Genomic DNA, 15,217 nt, shown 5'->3' with positions numbered 1-15,217 from the left:
TTGACGAGAAAAAAAATCAACACAAACATGTAAATGGAAAATAAATGACTCCAATATTTATTTATTTATTTTATTATTTATTTATGTTTTTATTTATTTATTTTCTCTTTGTATGCAGGGTTGGAGACAGGGAGGCTGTTTCCTTCCTGCCTTCCCTGACTGCACGCCTCCGTATTTTGTGGACCATTTATAGATTCTAAATCCAAGAGAACAAACCTTGATATTGGTTGGGTCAGTGTATGATTTTACACATACACAAAATTCATCTAATTTTAAATGATATTTTACTGAAAGTCGTGGAATCCTCCATATCTAATAATATTAATAATAATAATAATATTATTATTATTATTATTATTATTATTAAATAATAATAAAAAACTGTCTTTCAGCCATTGTATGTACTCTGAAGTGCTGTAGGCCTTGTTTCATTCGGTATTTTGATCAGATTACTCGCTCTCCACGAACTCCTCCTCCAGTGGCTCTTGAAGACTGTCTACGTGCAGTCCGACTAGTACCAACCTTATTTTGCCTGTGGAAGCGTGCATGATGACGCCAGACCCCGTTAACTTAGAAATAAGGGTGCGCGAATGCAACGTTGACTGTGCAAGCATTGGATGCATGCATAATGCCACGTTGAATATTTTAACATATGCATTGGAGACTTTCTACGGGAAATGTTGTTTAAATATAAGTCAAATAAATGCGTGTATTATAACAGAAGGGGAATCTTGACACAGATATTGGGGTCGTTTAGTGCAGGGAATTTCACAAATGCCATTCAAGGAATGAGGACAACATGCTGATGTGACGTTGAGGGTTGTTGCATTCACGGGCTGCCCTCTGGCTCATAGTATCTCCGAGTTTTCACAATAGCTCGTTGTTGCTGTATTTAAAATTGTATCTCGTCATATTTCCAAGTAAATTGTGACATTTGATTGCTTTGCTGCAATGATTCCATCCTTACAAATATGCTAATGAGAAGCTTTGATGACGCTGTCAGTGTTTGATAATTGGTGCGCCGATTAGTTGTCAACTGTCAGTTCTTTTTCGAGTTCACACAAAGCTTCAAAAAGATAAATAGATAGATATGAGATGTCTCTATATGAAGATGAGAGACAAGCCGTAAATTGACGACCCGAACGTTTTCAGCGTCATCAGATATCCGAGGTCCGCGAACATAACGTGTTGGGGCGTGGCTTTCACCTGACGTCAGAGCGGGCGGGCTGGACAGGCTGGGAACACTGAGCGTCGCCATGCACGACGCGCCGACCGACAGCTAGCCTGCAGAATGCCTCGTGAAGACCTTGACGCAGGCCGTTTCACTCGCCAATGTCGCGTTATTTCTCCGACTCTCCATCTGGAGAGGCAGCCGGTGTTATGTAGAACACAGCTTTTAAGTTCAAATTGCTGGGTGTAGCGTGGCAAGAGGCGGTGCACCGCTTCCAAAGTTATCGGCTAGCAGGGCGCGTGTGAAGGATTGGAATAAAAGGCGCCGCGTACAAGCTGTTAGCGCCAAACATGGAGAAGCAACAGAACGACCTGGAGCGAGAGCGCCAGTACTGTGAACTTTGTGGGAAAATGGAGAACCTTTTGAAGTGCGGTAGGTGTCGGAGTTCCTTCTACTGCTGCAAAGAGCACCAAAAACAGCACTGGAAAGAACACAAGCTCATTTGTAAGCAAGTAGAGAAGACGAAGCCTCCGAATCAGGAGCCCGAGCCCGAGCAACCGCCCGGGGATGAGAAAGCGCCAGATAAATGCCCGAAGAAGAACAGCCCCGAGCGCCAGGCGGACACTGGTGCGCCTTCGTCAGAAACCACGAACGCGGAGCCGCAGGGGGTCGGAGAGCAACTGGCCGAGGAAGGCTCCAACAATACCGCCACACCTAATGGACAAACGAGTTCTTCACCGCAAAGGCTGGCCACGGAGTACGTCATCCCGTGTATGAACAAGCACGGCATCTGCGTGGTGGACAACTTCATGGGCGAGGAGATCGGACTTGGCATCCTGGAGAACGTCAAAGCCCTGCACAAAACCGGCCGGTTCACGGACGGCCAGGTGGTCAGTCAGAAAAGTGACTCGACTAAAGACATCCGTGGGGACAAAATCACGTGGGTCGACGGGAAAGAGGCCGGCTGTGAGAAGATCCGCTTTCTCACCAGTCGCATGGACGACTTGGTCAGACATTGTAACGGAAAATTGGGCAACTACGCCATTAATGGAAGGACAAAAGTAAGTAGAGATACAGGTGGGCATTGTTGATCATTACATTATTATTATTTTTTTATGTCAAACTTGCTTGCATACTTCAAACTGAGCGAGTCAAGAAAGTCAATCCACAGCCTGCGGCTTCCATTGCCTCTCTTTACTTTGTCACGTTTTACCACAAACTGCTCAATGCACTTCTGTACAGAAGGTCAAATATAGGTGTATAGGATCAATACCTTTGAGAAATAAATTCCAATGCAAAGTGCTTCACATGGATGAAAAGCAACCCCTCCTTCCACTTGTCCATAATACAGAAACACGCACACAAACAGGTTAAAATCATAATGGCTTGACCTGAGGACCTACACACCTGTCTCAATATAAAGCATCTAAATGCTGTGCCTTTCTCGAACATTCTTCAATTGCACTTTTTTTTTGGGGGGGGGGGGGTACATAAGTGCATAGCAACTTTGCAAGGTCAGATGACTCACAGTATGACCCTGTCGGTGTATCCGGTGTCTACCGCCACTGGTGTGCGTCTCTGATTATAACAAAGTATTAAACTGTTAAGAAGCATTAGGTAGAAGCTGAAAGTCAACTCTGTCTCCTACGTAGGATTTATTTTTGCATGACAGGGGTCCTTTGGTCACGCTAAACAACTGGCATGTGACTAATGTTTGCTTTGATTGCCATTACAATTCGGGCGTGATAAGTGACACAGTGTAATTTCGTACACTTCCCATTCAATGAAGTTGCAGCGTAAAGCTTCTCCTTTCATGATGGGAACACTCTTCACACTAACAACCTTGTTCAGATGCCACATTTGAAACTTTTGTTTGACTTTAGGGCTTCCATGAACACTGTGTTTGCTCTGAACTCCCGTAGCGTGTGGGCGGAGTGTGGCGCCGTGACCCCCGAGTCACCGTTCTCAAGCAGTGAGCTGTCAGTGTTCCCTTTAAATAGAATTTCGCAGTGATTTGATGCAATATGTTGTCCAGCAAAACATCAGCGGGTGGGGGTGGAGTGACACAGATAACCCAAAGCGGCACGCTTCTATTTTAGTTGTTTTTCCTTATCCAGTTTCTTAACCTGGACGTTTCTAAAGACACGTTTCAGGACGTGCCAAGCGTGTGTTTCGCCACTCGTCAAGCACGGGCGAGAATGTGACTTCTCGCCGACTGCCCCCGGTTGTCCTTGGACCGTGACCAGAAAAAATTGAGCATGATTTACACAAACACAAAGGGCGTCCGTATCGATGGCTCGACGGGAGCTGACGATAATGTAAGCAGAATTGGCATTGGGAAAGATGAAGGGAAAACGTGCACAAATTATTATTTGGTGTGATTGTTTTCATTTTCCCTTCTTCACTTGATAACATTGTTGGAGGCTGCAGTCAGATGGGCATGTTTGTATAAAAACAAAATGCTTTTGGGTGCCTCTATTGCTTTTATCGTTGACGTCGAGACATTTTTGAGTTGTTGTTGTTTTTTTGCACCTTCTAGTAGCATGGAATTGGTATTGACATTAACAATTGTCGTGTAGTTTGTTGTTCATCCGTTTCTGACTGTCTGTGGACCTGACTGCTCCTCTGAGGAAGTTGACCGTTGACCTAAATCTTAACACTCTATAGCATAAGAAGGCTACAGAGGAAGTCATGTTTTGCGGGGGTCCTCTGAGTGTTGGATATGTCGCTATAGGCTGTGTGAGGTAGCTGTTCCTTCCGCTTCCACGCTCCTCCTATGTCCAAGGCACCACTTTGTATACCACCTTTTTTTCCCGCCTTATTGTTTGCACATCATACAATCAAAAGTGCAAAAAAAAAAAAAAAACAACTTAAGAACAAAAAGTATTACTCTTGGCCTACTGATACATTAACCTCATTCTTAAATCATACTAGTCTTATTTAAAAAAAAAAAAAAAAAATGCTGTCAATTATATTCGTTAAGTTTCCGTCAACTTTGTTGAACTTTGACTCTAGATGGCATACTGGAAATTCTATTATTCAAGCTGTGTTCTCACTCATCTATACCACTGCCAACAGGAAAGTATCAGTGACTGATTCAATTAGAGAATCGAGCTCACGTGACTCCTCCACTCAACGAATGGAGCTATTCATTTATCTCAACAGCAACTAAAAAGTACACTTTTTGGAACACGTCTGAATAAACCATAGTCTGAGCTGCCGGTTTTTCTGATTATTGTTTTAATCTACACCAATTGTTTGATTAACGGAGCATGGTGAATTGGAGACTACATTTTTGTGCTTCCTTATGATAACATTGAAGCCAGGGTTGTGTTTTTTTGAGCACATGCTATAAGTCTCGTTTTGACAGCCAACATTGTGTTTTGTTGTTCATAAAGTTAAAATATCTCAGCTCATGCAAACAAGTCCAAAGTCAGTTTCCTTTATACTGTATTTAAAAAAATGCATTTGAAATCCCAAATCAAAGTCGTGAAACAGATGATTCACATGTTGTTCTTGTAGAAAACTACAGTATGTGCCAGATGAAGACGTACATTTCCTCTGACAACTGTTCTTGAGGATTTTGCATTAGACTAGCATCTGATCTTTCAAGCATTTTTAGAAGAGCTTGGTAAAAAACATTTCCTTGGCTTATTATTATTATTATTATAAGGTAGTGCTGGAGGGGAAATGAATCTGTCTGTTTTCTGATTACTTTGCTGTGACTGCATTTGTTTGGTTCTTTGAATTTGAATTCATTTTTATAATCATGCACCTTTTTGACATGAATGGAAATGCCGCCTGAAAATATCGAATGTGTTTATTTGATATATCCAAAAATAATCTGGTATAAAAATATGTTCTCATGATGTGACGTTATTCTTGATGGTAAAGAAAAAAAAAAATTGTGAGCTCATTTTTCCTTCAAATGTTGTAGCTGGGTGGGGCATTGACCAATAAAAGAAAATATTGCACTTTGGTTTTGATCCAGGAGTGCTCACCACTTGAGTTAACATTATTCAAACTTTTTCCAAGTGTCTCAGTGAAAAAGACAAATACGAAGGTTGTTTGAATTGGTACTGATCTAAATGAGGCTGTTTTATATACTTTAGCAGTGTTCTATGCTCTGACTAACATTCTGGATTAAAACTAGTTGTCAGGGTTTAAAGAAATGCTTTTGTATGGAAACCTTTCAATCTGCAATTTTCATCCAAGTTTACATGTAAGTCTCATGTTCAGTTTTGAAATATTCATGCCACTCATTTAGTTTCATACGCAGGTCTATTTATAATTTACCAACATCCTGCTTCACACAGATTCAAAGGCTTAGTCATCCTTTTTTTCCATCTGAAATTTACTGCAAGTATAGACTTTCAGGGAAAGATAGATGTGCAATACGCGTGCAGTTCACACCTCCCGTCACAAACGTGTCCCGAGCAGCATGTGCAGCGTGAGCCCAGCTCAAGTGTGGGGAGGGGGAGTAGTCATCACGGAGGATCAGCCAGTCCTCCCTCACGCTCTGCACGTAGCATGACCATTAAAATGCTAGTCTCTCTGGAATGATGCCAGGAGTCAAAGTTTATTGCAGTTCAGCTCTCTCTTCTTCTCGCCATATTCTCTTACAGACATGTGCATGCATGCAGCAATTTAACCTCATTGGCATGGAAGTTTTTTTTTCCCCTTTTGTGTGAAAGTTGAGGAACGGTGATTCCAATCCTCAATTCTAATATAGAGGAGAGCTAATTATTCTCTGCTCCAATATTGACCTGTGGCACTGTGTATTTTTATTGTCGACTCATTACCATTTTGATCTTCTTGTCTTTAGGCAATGGTAGCATGTTACCCTGGAAACGGGACCTGTTACGTGCGTCATGTGGATAACCCCAACGGCGATGGACGTTGTGTCACATGCATATATTACCTTAATAAGGATTGGAATGCTAAGGTATGGGATGGATGTGTGTGAGGCAAAAACCTCCCAAAAAAAAAACAAAAAAACACTCATATGTTGGAAATTGGAAACCTGCTGGAAAAATAATATAATAATATTGTTATTATGGTCATAAAAATGTATTTTTAAAATATGCAGTGAATATAAATAACTTGTGGTAGAGTCTCAAGAGGCTTACGAATACTGCATCCCTGTGAAAATGGCAGAAAAATCCGATATCGAAATTTCACCCCAGATGTGAGCGCAGTGTGGTAAAAAGTCAATCTCTGTCATCCATAGACAAAAGTAAGCATATTAGCAGACAGCAGTCATGTCCGTGACTGTTTTTTTTTTTTATTCCACAGTGTCAGTACGTGCCATCTGGCCATCCTCCTTGTTGATAATCCCATTAAAAAAAAAAAAAAAAAAAGAATCCTGCTTATCAAACCACACCCAAACGACCACTGTCGCCCCACACAGTTTAATTCTTAAATGGTTCAGCATCAACGCAGTAAGAAAAAAAAAAAGGTGACTCAATTAAACATAGCAAAAGTGTTTCGGGCATCACGTTGCGCAGTTAGAATTTGGCATCAGTAGTCGTCAGGCAGTCTTGGCAGCTTTGTGTTTCCGCACATGACCATGACTGAGGCTGAGCTGTGTTTCTGCTCCAGCACTGTGCATCAGGTGGACCCCTTTGCCCCCCATGCTAATCATGAAGGTTGTTATGCCCATTGCCTTTGTTATGTTCACGCACAGGCTTTAATTATTCCAATGAACCATGTTCAGAAACCCGGTTTGATTGGTTGGTTTTTGATGAGCCCTCTTTTAGAGAATGTGGTTGCCAGGATACCGTGGCTCATTGCAGAGAGGGGTCTTGCTTTTGGAATGTTCAGGTTCACTTGTTTCAGTTATGTACCCCCAACCTCTCTAACAGGGACCAAAAAAAAATGTCTTAGGATACTTAAGTTAAATGATCAATATTTATAGTGGATTTCAAATCTCCTGGTAGTTCAATATGCCATTTACTGTGCATTATTTAAGTCCCATGTATGTACACTGTCACCACTGATGAAGTTACACCCCATAGTTTGCGTGTTAACTTTCCCTTAACTAGTTGCACGTTGCTTTAAAAAAACAAAAAAAAACGCCTCCTACCCTCATTGACCCAATTGTGTTGGCTTAACCTTGTCACACATTTTGTTCCCTTGGTTACAAAAGAAAAAAAACAAAAAGTGCAAATGAGTAGAGCCTCTTGGAGGTGTGCGTGTGAAGAAAGGAGCCTATCATATCAGCGGTGTGTGCGAGTTTGAACGGCACGCTTGCAGCAATCTGCTTTTTCACTCTCCAGGTCCTTTATCCAGCCACCGCAGTTTTTCCTGTAGGTTATTCTTCCGATCCCTCCACAGGAAAGCCATCCCCCCGCTGCTGTTTCCTATCTTGAACTTTCCTCCGAGCCCCCGGACTCGTCGGACAGCCCTTTCCCCTCGCATTGGCGTCCAGCCGATGCCGTTGTGGGATATCACCGGGGATCTTTTTATGAACCCCTTTTTAAGGCGGCGTCATGTGACGTGACCTTTGAACTCGGATAAACAATACCGATCTAACAGCGGCACACGCAGCGCTGCGCAGAGGCTTTGCTTCACCTTGCTGCTTTTTGTCCCCATGCTTCATCCTTGTTCTCATCTTCCAGGAACATGGTGGCATTCTCCGAATCTTCCCAGAAGGAAAAACCCAATTTGCCGACATAGAGCCAAAATTTGACCGGCTGCTTTTTTTCTGGTCAGACAGACGCAACCCCCACGAGGTTCAGCCTGCTTTTGCAACCAGGTGAGCTTCAACCACAGAAGTGAAACTCATTTACCCATCGTCATGTTTGTCTGGAGCAGGACTTCATTAGGAGGACATTGTCCGGCGTTAACTGACTCGCTCTGAACATTTTGAATTCACCCCCAAAACAATCTTCCTCGAGATGGCAACTAACGTGTTAGTGGTACGCCATGAGGCTTTTTTGGCTCAATCATGGTTGGGAAACACTAGTCCCTCCCATTAGGCAATTTGTAACACGTCTGGGAGCACTTGACAGCCAAAGTACAGTTCTTTTGTTTGTAGTGTGAGCGCTTCCTGGCCAGGCTCAAGCACTTCCATGGTCCAGTTATTAATGATGACCTTGTATCGTACCAAAAAACAAAAGCAGAAAGATGCCAGATAACCCCCCAGAGTCAAAGCTTAAAGTGGGACACTCAGAATAATGCACGTGTGCAAATAAAATGGCTCAAAGGACTGAAATATCAAACGTAATCTCGGAGGCGTCCCAGGTATCGACGGCTCGAGCGGTCACGCCAGTAAGGGTGTTGGCCGTCTCTCGTTCCACCTCGCTCGGTTCTGTTTTTGTTGTTTTTGTTTTGCTTACTCCAGTCATATTGAATTTGAGATTACCCCTCCAAAAACACTCAAGCAACATCTTCAAGCGGCTCTCTGTGAAATATTGAAGTCTAAAATCATGCAATATTTAACAAACAGCCACTTGCATAATAGTATGATAAAGCATAAGGATGATAAACACAAGTCCAAATAATCCACCCAGTCATAAACCCAACGTGCGCTTGTGTACGTGTCATCTAATCAATGCCATCGTTCCACCCTCCAGTTATTGATCACGACTGCCTTGAACAGTGCAAATAAACAAAGATATGAAACAACTCAAAGTCAAAGCCCAAGTTGCACTCGCATACTTGTATGATCAATGGGATCGGCCCTCCCAGGAATTCGAAATGAAAACCGCCACATCGTCCCATACAAATAAACAAAGAGTCCGCGTGAATGCAGCGGTGGTGTAAATATGCCTTAGGGTGCAATAACTGAAAATATATGAACACGATTTGATCTGACTTAAAATGTCGTCTTTTTCAAATCCGTTTGGGATTGCACCTCAACATCATCACTTTAGCAGTGAGTCAGTGCTCTCGCTTTGTCTCTGCAGGTATGCCATCACCGTGTGGTATTTCGATGCAGACGAGCGAGCCAGAGCGAAAGAAAAGTACTCAACAGGTACGGTTGGACGAGCGTTTCAAGCCCGTTTGTCTTCGGCATTGTCGATCTGATCCTCTTTCATGACGCGAACACTCGGAACAAACATATGTCGTCTTATTGTGTGCCTTTTGCTCCGCACGTGCAGGTGCAGGAGAAAAAGGAGTAAAGGTTGAACTCGGCAAACCATCCGATCCCAGCTAGTGCAACGACACCTGTCCGATCCAGGCAGCCAATCAAGTGCTCTGTCCCACTCCAAAAAAGTGGCCCTTAGAGAGCATGTGTGTGTTTTACATGAGCCAGTGGGAAGTGGATGGTTTTGGAAAAAAACAAGCATACACAGCCAAGTGTGTTGATATTCAGTCAAGCCTGACAGCACAACGGACCTTGAATGTCATGACATTGTACTGAAAGGGATTGTGTGTGCGTGTGGTTTTTTTTTTTTTTTTTTACTTCCTTCTCCCGGCCGGCCCACCGTCTTTTTCAATAGGTGAACATTTGCGCCGCAACTCACCGGAATCAAAGCTCATCTCTCAGTGAATTCCTTTAAGGTACAGCATTCTGCATAAACCCAATGCATTATGCTTTTCACGTGGAATCGTCGTTTTTATGCTGCTGTCTGGGAAATGTGCTTGAGTGTGCAAAAATGAGGAATGAGATGCATTAAAAACACATTTGTCCTGACAGAATAATAATGGTCTTAATTTCTTGCCCTTTTTATCAGAAAGTTTTTTTTAATCCAAATGCCCACTGAATGATGTCACTATTCAAATCTAATTTTACACTGCCACCTGCGGGAGGTCAATGGTATAGCACTCATTTTATTTTTGGTGTGGTTCAGAGAATGGATGCATGGAGCTCAATATTTAATGCACTTATTTCCATATAATGGAAGGTGATTTACAAAAGGTCACAAATTAATTTTGTGTCTTAAAGAGACCACTCTAATGTACAGGAGATTGACTAGGGGTCCAGTTTTGTATAACTTTAAAAAGAGCTTCATGAGAAAATACACCTTTTCCTTCCAATGTTTCCTTCATTTGGCAACGAATGAGAAGTCAGAAAATACCTTCAATAAAATACTATAGACGGTTTAATTTTTTCAATTGATAGCACAATCAATTTCAAGGTACAATCTGTATGCATATCGACACAATTTGGACTCCAGCCTCATGAAAATAGCGTTAATAAAACCAGTGAATTTACAAAGCAAATATGGCCTGCTGGTCTTTTTCCTCATTCCAGTTCACTACACATTGTATAAAAACATCCACTCTCATAATAAACTTGATGAACTGGATTGTTGCAGTGGTGTAGAACCACACAGTGATCACACTCAGTGTTTCCAATCATTTTGCAAACCAGAAGTAGAGAGAGCTGTGGTATTCATTTCGGTTTTACACCAGTGCAAACTACAATAAACAGTCAAAATACATCTAACAGTGCCAATCAAAACGGAGTATTAAATATTTTTTATATTATTATTATTAGTTAACCCTATATGACCAATGTGTCTACAGTTGCATCTCAATAAATTTAAAGATGGTGCAAAATGTCATTTATTACAGGACAGCATTACACGCTGGTTGAATCATGATAAGTGGAAAATGTTCGGTGAATATGTTTCACCTTAAATGTAAAAAAGCTTCTTTAATTCTAATTTATGGACTTAGTAAAATTTCTCAAATAAGGACCCCTTTAGGCATATCATCGTGGACATGGCTAATGCACAATACGTTTTGGAGAAGACTGACCACCGGAGCCAAGTGCTGATATTTTTGGCATCCATTAAATAGTTCAATTAAAATTATATACAGTCTTCTGATAGTTACTATACAGTAGACAACAACATTCACATTTTGGGATAGGGACTTTTTATGAAATTCAAATTGAATGAGATGCACCTGCATAGAATTACATGCACAAAAAGTCTCCATTTGTTCTATTATGTCCATTTATCAGAACAAAATAAATGACTTTAAAAATATATAATTCCCTACAATCTATTTGACTCTTTTTATGATCTAAACTACTGTATAATAACAAATTTGTATGAAAAGAAATACACATACAGTACATAGGGATAGAGTGCATAATACAAAGGGTCAGGAAATATATTAATCAGATATCAATATAACGGGAAAAAAAAAAAGAGTAGTAAGATTGGGCCCTGTTTGTACATTAATTGTGCAAATCGTCTTCCCATAAGTAGTCCTTCATATACTGGCACGTTCTTTTATTGAACTAATGTGAATGTATCGAGTCCAGTGTGCTTGACAAGGATAGTAACGCTGTGCAAAAAAACATTTGAAGTCAAGGAATTCATTGTGACCTCATGTCAGTAATGGTTGAGCTCCTCTGGAGGAAGCGGCAGGTGGTAAATGTCGTCCCCTCCGACGTACGCGCTGATGCTGTTACTCTGGCTCCCCCATTCGTAACTGTCGGCAACCAAACTGGTACAAACACAAAAAAAGGGGTGTCATTGAGTCGAAAGTAAACAAAGGCAAACTTTTTGAGCTTAAAAGGTCACAAGTATTTTTTGAAAAATAGAGAAATAGGTCGTTTTTCGCCCGTGCATTAAACATCTCTTTTTGTAACTTTATTTTTAAGGAATAATGTTTTAAACCTGGCTTGGATGTTCTGAGGCATGACGCTCCATGCGAGGTCATCATCACTGTCGTAACGTCGAGGGTTGTCGAAGAAATAAGCCCTGGACGAGAAGACGTGACTTGGAATCCCAGAGCCGGTCTGTGAGACAAGACAGTTTGTTTTCTTCTGGTTTCAATGAAACATCACTTCAGCTCCTTCCAACGAAACATCACGCTGATAAAAGTTGCACCACAACTACTTTCTCATCTCACGATTAAGCTTCCGGTGATAGTGTCATCTGCTTTGAGGCAGTGAACTTTGGAATCCCTGGAAGATGCAAAAAGGAAGCAATGACTCACCCTATCCAGGTTGGGCTGGCGGACTCTGAAGAAGAAAACGACAAGGGAAGTGGGGAGCAGCTCCCATATGAACAAGATCACCCCAAAGACCACATAGCCTGTGTCACCTAGAGTGGACTGTAGATCTGCCTGAAAGAAAATACAAACATGTAGAGAACAATTCAGAGATTGGAAATTCTTGCTATTTATTCCGACTTCATTCGGGTTGCTAGTGAGCTGGTCCCAGATCTTCTTTTTTTATTTTATTTATCAAGGGGATATTTCGAGTGTGGACCACCGGCGACCTAATAAATTGCCTAAAGTAAGAGAGCATTTGTTTCTAATACCGGTCGGTCAAAATATTGCTTTACCGGTCATTGCACCAAAAAAAAAAAAAAGTTTTGCTATTAAATGCAATATGAGATGAAATTCTCAAGCTTACCTGGTCAGAAACGTTGTACCAGTCATAGTCAAAGGAGTTGATGTTCTTATTGGATAGTCCCAGGACCACCAGGTTGTAGCAGGCCCTGGACGTGTACAGGAGGATGACAATGGCTCCTATGGCACTCACCTGGCACACCGACGTTCCCTGAAAAAAAAAATCACCGGGACATCAAACCAAAAATCCTCATCTGAGTTTTTAAACATGGTTGCTCATGACTTACCTTGGATTCCAGATAAATGTTAGCCAGGGACATCTTGGCAATCTTGTAGAGACACAGCGAGAGCGAGACGGCGCACAAGACGAAGAGGGTGTCGTTGATGGCGACCCTCACCAGCACCACAGTGCGGGCGTCTGCAGACGATGTCCTCACCAGCATGGCGCAAACCAGGTTGACGGCCAAAAACAGCACGCTCATGAACAGGAAGACAAGGTACAGTGGCAGCCTTGCGGGGGGGGGGGGGACACAAAAGATTCACTTAGTTGAAATCCAAGAAATTGTGGAAGCATCATTCTTTATGAGATGGATGCAAATTTTGTACTAAGGAGATCGTAAGTCTTTTTAGCATACTGTAAAACTTGTCACGTGACTTACCTGTATCTCAGGAGCTCTGGTGCATATTTGGACTTGGCCTTGAACACGACCTGTCATGAGAAAGAGAAAATGGTGTACTGTAAATACCTCGTGTTGTTATGATGCAACAACCCGTCTTTACTTCTGTATTCAAATTGCAGCAAGTACAAAAAAGGAAGAAAAAAACAAATCAAACAGGAAGCTCGCTGGCTTACACTTTTTCCCCACACACATTTTCTACTGCGGCTAAGAATAAAATTTAGTTAGCGGGCTGAGAAGCTTTTGTTTGATATGCGAATTACGTAAGCAGATGAAGAATGAGTCACTTTTAAAAGCTGATTGGAACCAAGTGTGTTAACACACTGGCACCTCGGTAGGATGACTAAATACAAAATACTAAATGATAAATTGATTCTAAATAGAACCTCAGTTTCAGTTTGTCATCACTGAGGAAGTGGACCTTTATACATATGGCACACCGTTAAGTGCACAGTTACAATCTTATGAGAGCCTATTAAATATTGCATATTTTGGAAGTAAAAAAATTGGAGTTAAATTGATAAAAAATTTAAATTAAATTATGAATTTTGGGAAATTCAACCTGATGCTCTTGTTCACCAGTGGAATGTTCCGAACAGGTGTTTGTTGACCATGCGTCAATTTTTCAATTTTTTGCTGCCACTGTCCCATTTTTTTGGAATATGCTACAGGCATTAAAGTCCAAATAAGAGGATATTCTTACCAAAACAAAAATGTTTGTCGAATTGAATATTTTGGAAATGTTTTGCAGATCATTGCATTCTATTTTTTTATGTATGATTTTTAACAATGTTTGTACAAGTAGCCAGTTGAACCGCCTCAAAATATAACAGTAATATTTGTTGTTAGTTACAGAGGAAAAACTAAACAAGCCCATGAGTATTATTACGGTATCTGTCTACATGTGCTGCTCCATTGTTTCTGTTCAAATATTTGTTGCTTGAAGGGTTATAACACTGCAATACAAATGCTTTTGTGAGCCTGTTTTTTTTTTTTTAATACAGATGTATTTTTGAATCTTTTTAATGGTTTGACAGTGTACTTTAACTAAAGTTGGATTTAAACACTTACCAACTAAGCCACTAAAGTTTAATGTCGCTCATGAACACCTGGATAGTTTTTGCAGGTGGTGTGAAAAAATAGAAATATTTTGCCCCTCTTATGTGGATGTGGTATTAAAGAAAATATTAGTAAATATTAACCTCTCTGTACGAGACAGTTCTGCCTTACCACAACAATATTAGACTGTGCAGGTGTAACAGTGTTAAGTTTCTTCCATTCATTTCAGATCGTGGGTATTGATTTTTTTTGCATAAATGACAAATGCATCATGTTTGCACTCACCTGTGCAAAGTAGAGGTTCATGAGGCTCAATGTAAAAAACTGCAGGCACACGGGGAAGCAGTACAGCAGCCAGAAGGGAAAAGGCCCCAAAGTGTTGGCCGTCACAAAGTTCTTGAAGTAGAAGGAGAAGAGCACCGTGCGCAGGGCCGACCAAAGCAGGCACAGGAATAGGAACACTGTCTGGTAGCTGAAGCGCTTGTGCCGGTAACGCAACACCAACCATAGTTGGACGTAGATGAAGATGAAGAGCAGCGAGTAGAAGGCGCTGTAGACCACCGTCAGACCCAGGGTCACGTAAGGGGGCACGGCCGGCGTGAGAGTGGGCAGGGGGAACGACTCCCGAGTCTCCTCCACCGGGGCCTCCATGAGCGTCTCCGCGATGAGGACGAGAAGGAGGAGGAGGAGGAGCCCGGCTCCTGACCAGCGACCGCGTCAAAAAGCAGCTCAAGCCGGTGCAGACGAAGCGACTTAGCACGCACGACAACGCAGTCAAGAGAAGGGAAGCGGCAAGGGAGGAATGAGGCTCACTTCCTGAGCCTGATACAAGCGCAAGCACATGATCGGATGAGGATGGCCGGCCGGTCGCTCGCTCGCTCTCGGAGGTGCACAGAAGGAAGCTGCACGGGACCAGAGCCTGCAACCTCCCTCCCTGATCGGATGGCTGGCTCTCGATGCATGACACGCCCCCTTTGCAGTGACGTCACGAGACGCGTCAGCTGACGTACACTTGCTGTACCTTTAACCCTGTCAGGGAGGGCTTCAA

At 42.0% G+C, this 15,217-nt stretch overlaps 2 protein-coding genes across 3 annotated transcripts; one reads left to right on the top strand and one right to left on the bottom strand.

The window, feature by feature from the left end:
- The first annotated feature begins 1,191 nt into the window (after positions 1 to 1,191).
- On the top strand, positions 1,192 to 10,370 carry egln1a (egl-9 family hypoxia-inducible factor 1a). 2 transcript variants are annotated; one of them, XM_085922045.1, is made up of 5 exons: positions 1,198 to 2,232; positions 5,997 to 6,116; positions 7,792 to 7,928; positions 9,082 to 9,149; positions 9,277 to 10,356. In XM_085922045.1, the coding sequence occupies exons 1-5, from the start codon at positions 1,522 to 1,524 to the stop codon at positions 9,330 to 9,332; spliced, it is 1,092 nt and encodes a 363-aa protein (XP_085778171.1). In that variant the 5' UTR covers positions 1,198 to 1,521; the 3' UTR covers positions 9,333 to 10,356. The 2 variants fall into 2 exon arrangements, with proteins under 2 accessions (XP_085778172.1, XP_085778171.1); XM_085922046.1 differs by lacking the exon at positions 7,792 to 7,928 and having other exon boundaries at positions 1,192 to 2,232; positions 9,277 to 10,370.
- Positions 10,021 to 15,018, bottom strand: gpr137ba (G protein-coupled receptor 137Ba). The gene is made up of 7 exons (XM_085922044.1): positions 14,455 to 15,018; positions 13,093 to 13,142; positions 12,721 to 12,943; positions 12,498 to 12,644; positions 12,077 to 12,205; positions 11,755 to 11,876; positions 10,021 to 11,581 (listed from the first exon to the last, which is right to left on the bottom strand). The coding sequence occupies exons 1-7, from the start codon at positions 14,818 to 14,820 to the stop codon at positions 11,467 to 11,469; spliced, it is 1,152 nt and encodes a 383-aa protein (XP_085778170.1). The 5' UTR covers positions 14,821 to 15,018; the 3' UTR covers positions 10,021 to 11,466.
- Between the last annotated feature and the right edge of the window lie 199 nt (positions 15,019 to 15,217).

This window comes from Syngnathus leptorhynchus, chromosome 10, assembly GCF_054491065.1.
Source record: "Syngnathus leptorhynchus isolate UIUO chromosome 10, UIUO_Slep, whole genome shotgun sequence".
Classification (NCBI taxonomy): domain Eukaryota; kingdom Metazoa; phylum Chordata; class Actinopteri; order Syngnathiformes; family Syngnathidae; genus Syngnathus; species Syngnathus leptorhynchus.
Note: the sequence above shows the minus strand (reverse complement) of the source record. Positions and strands in the feature narration are given on the sequence as shown.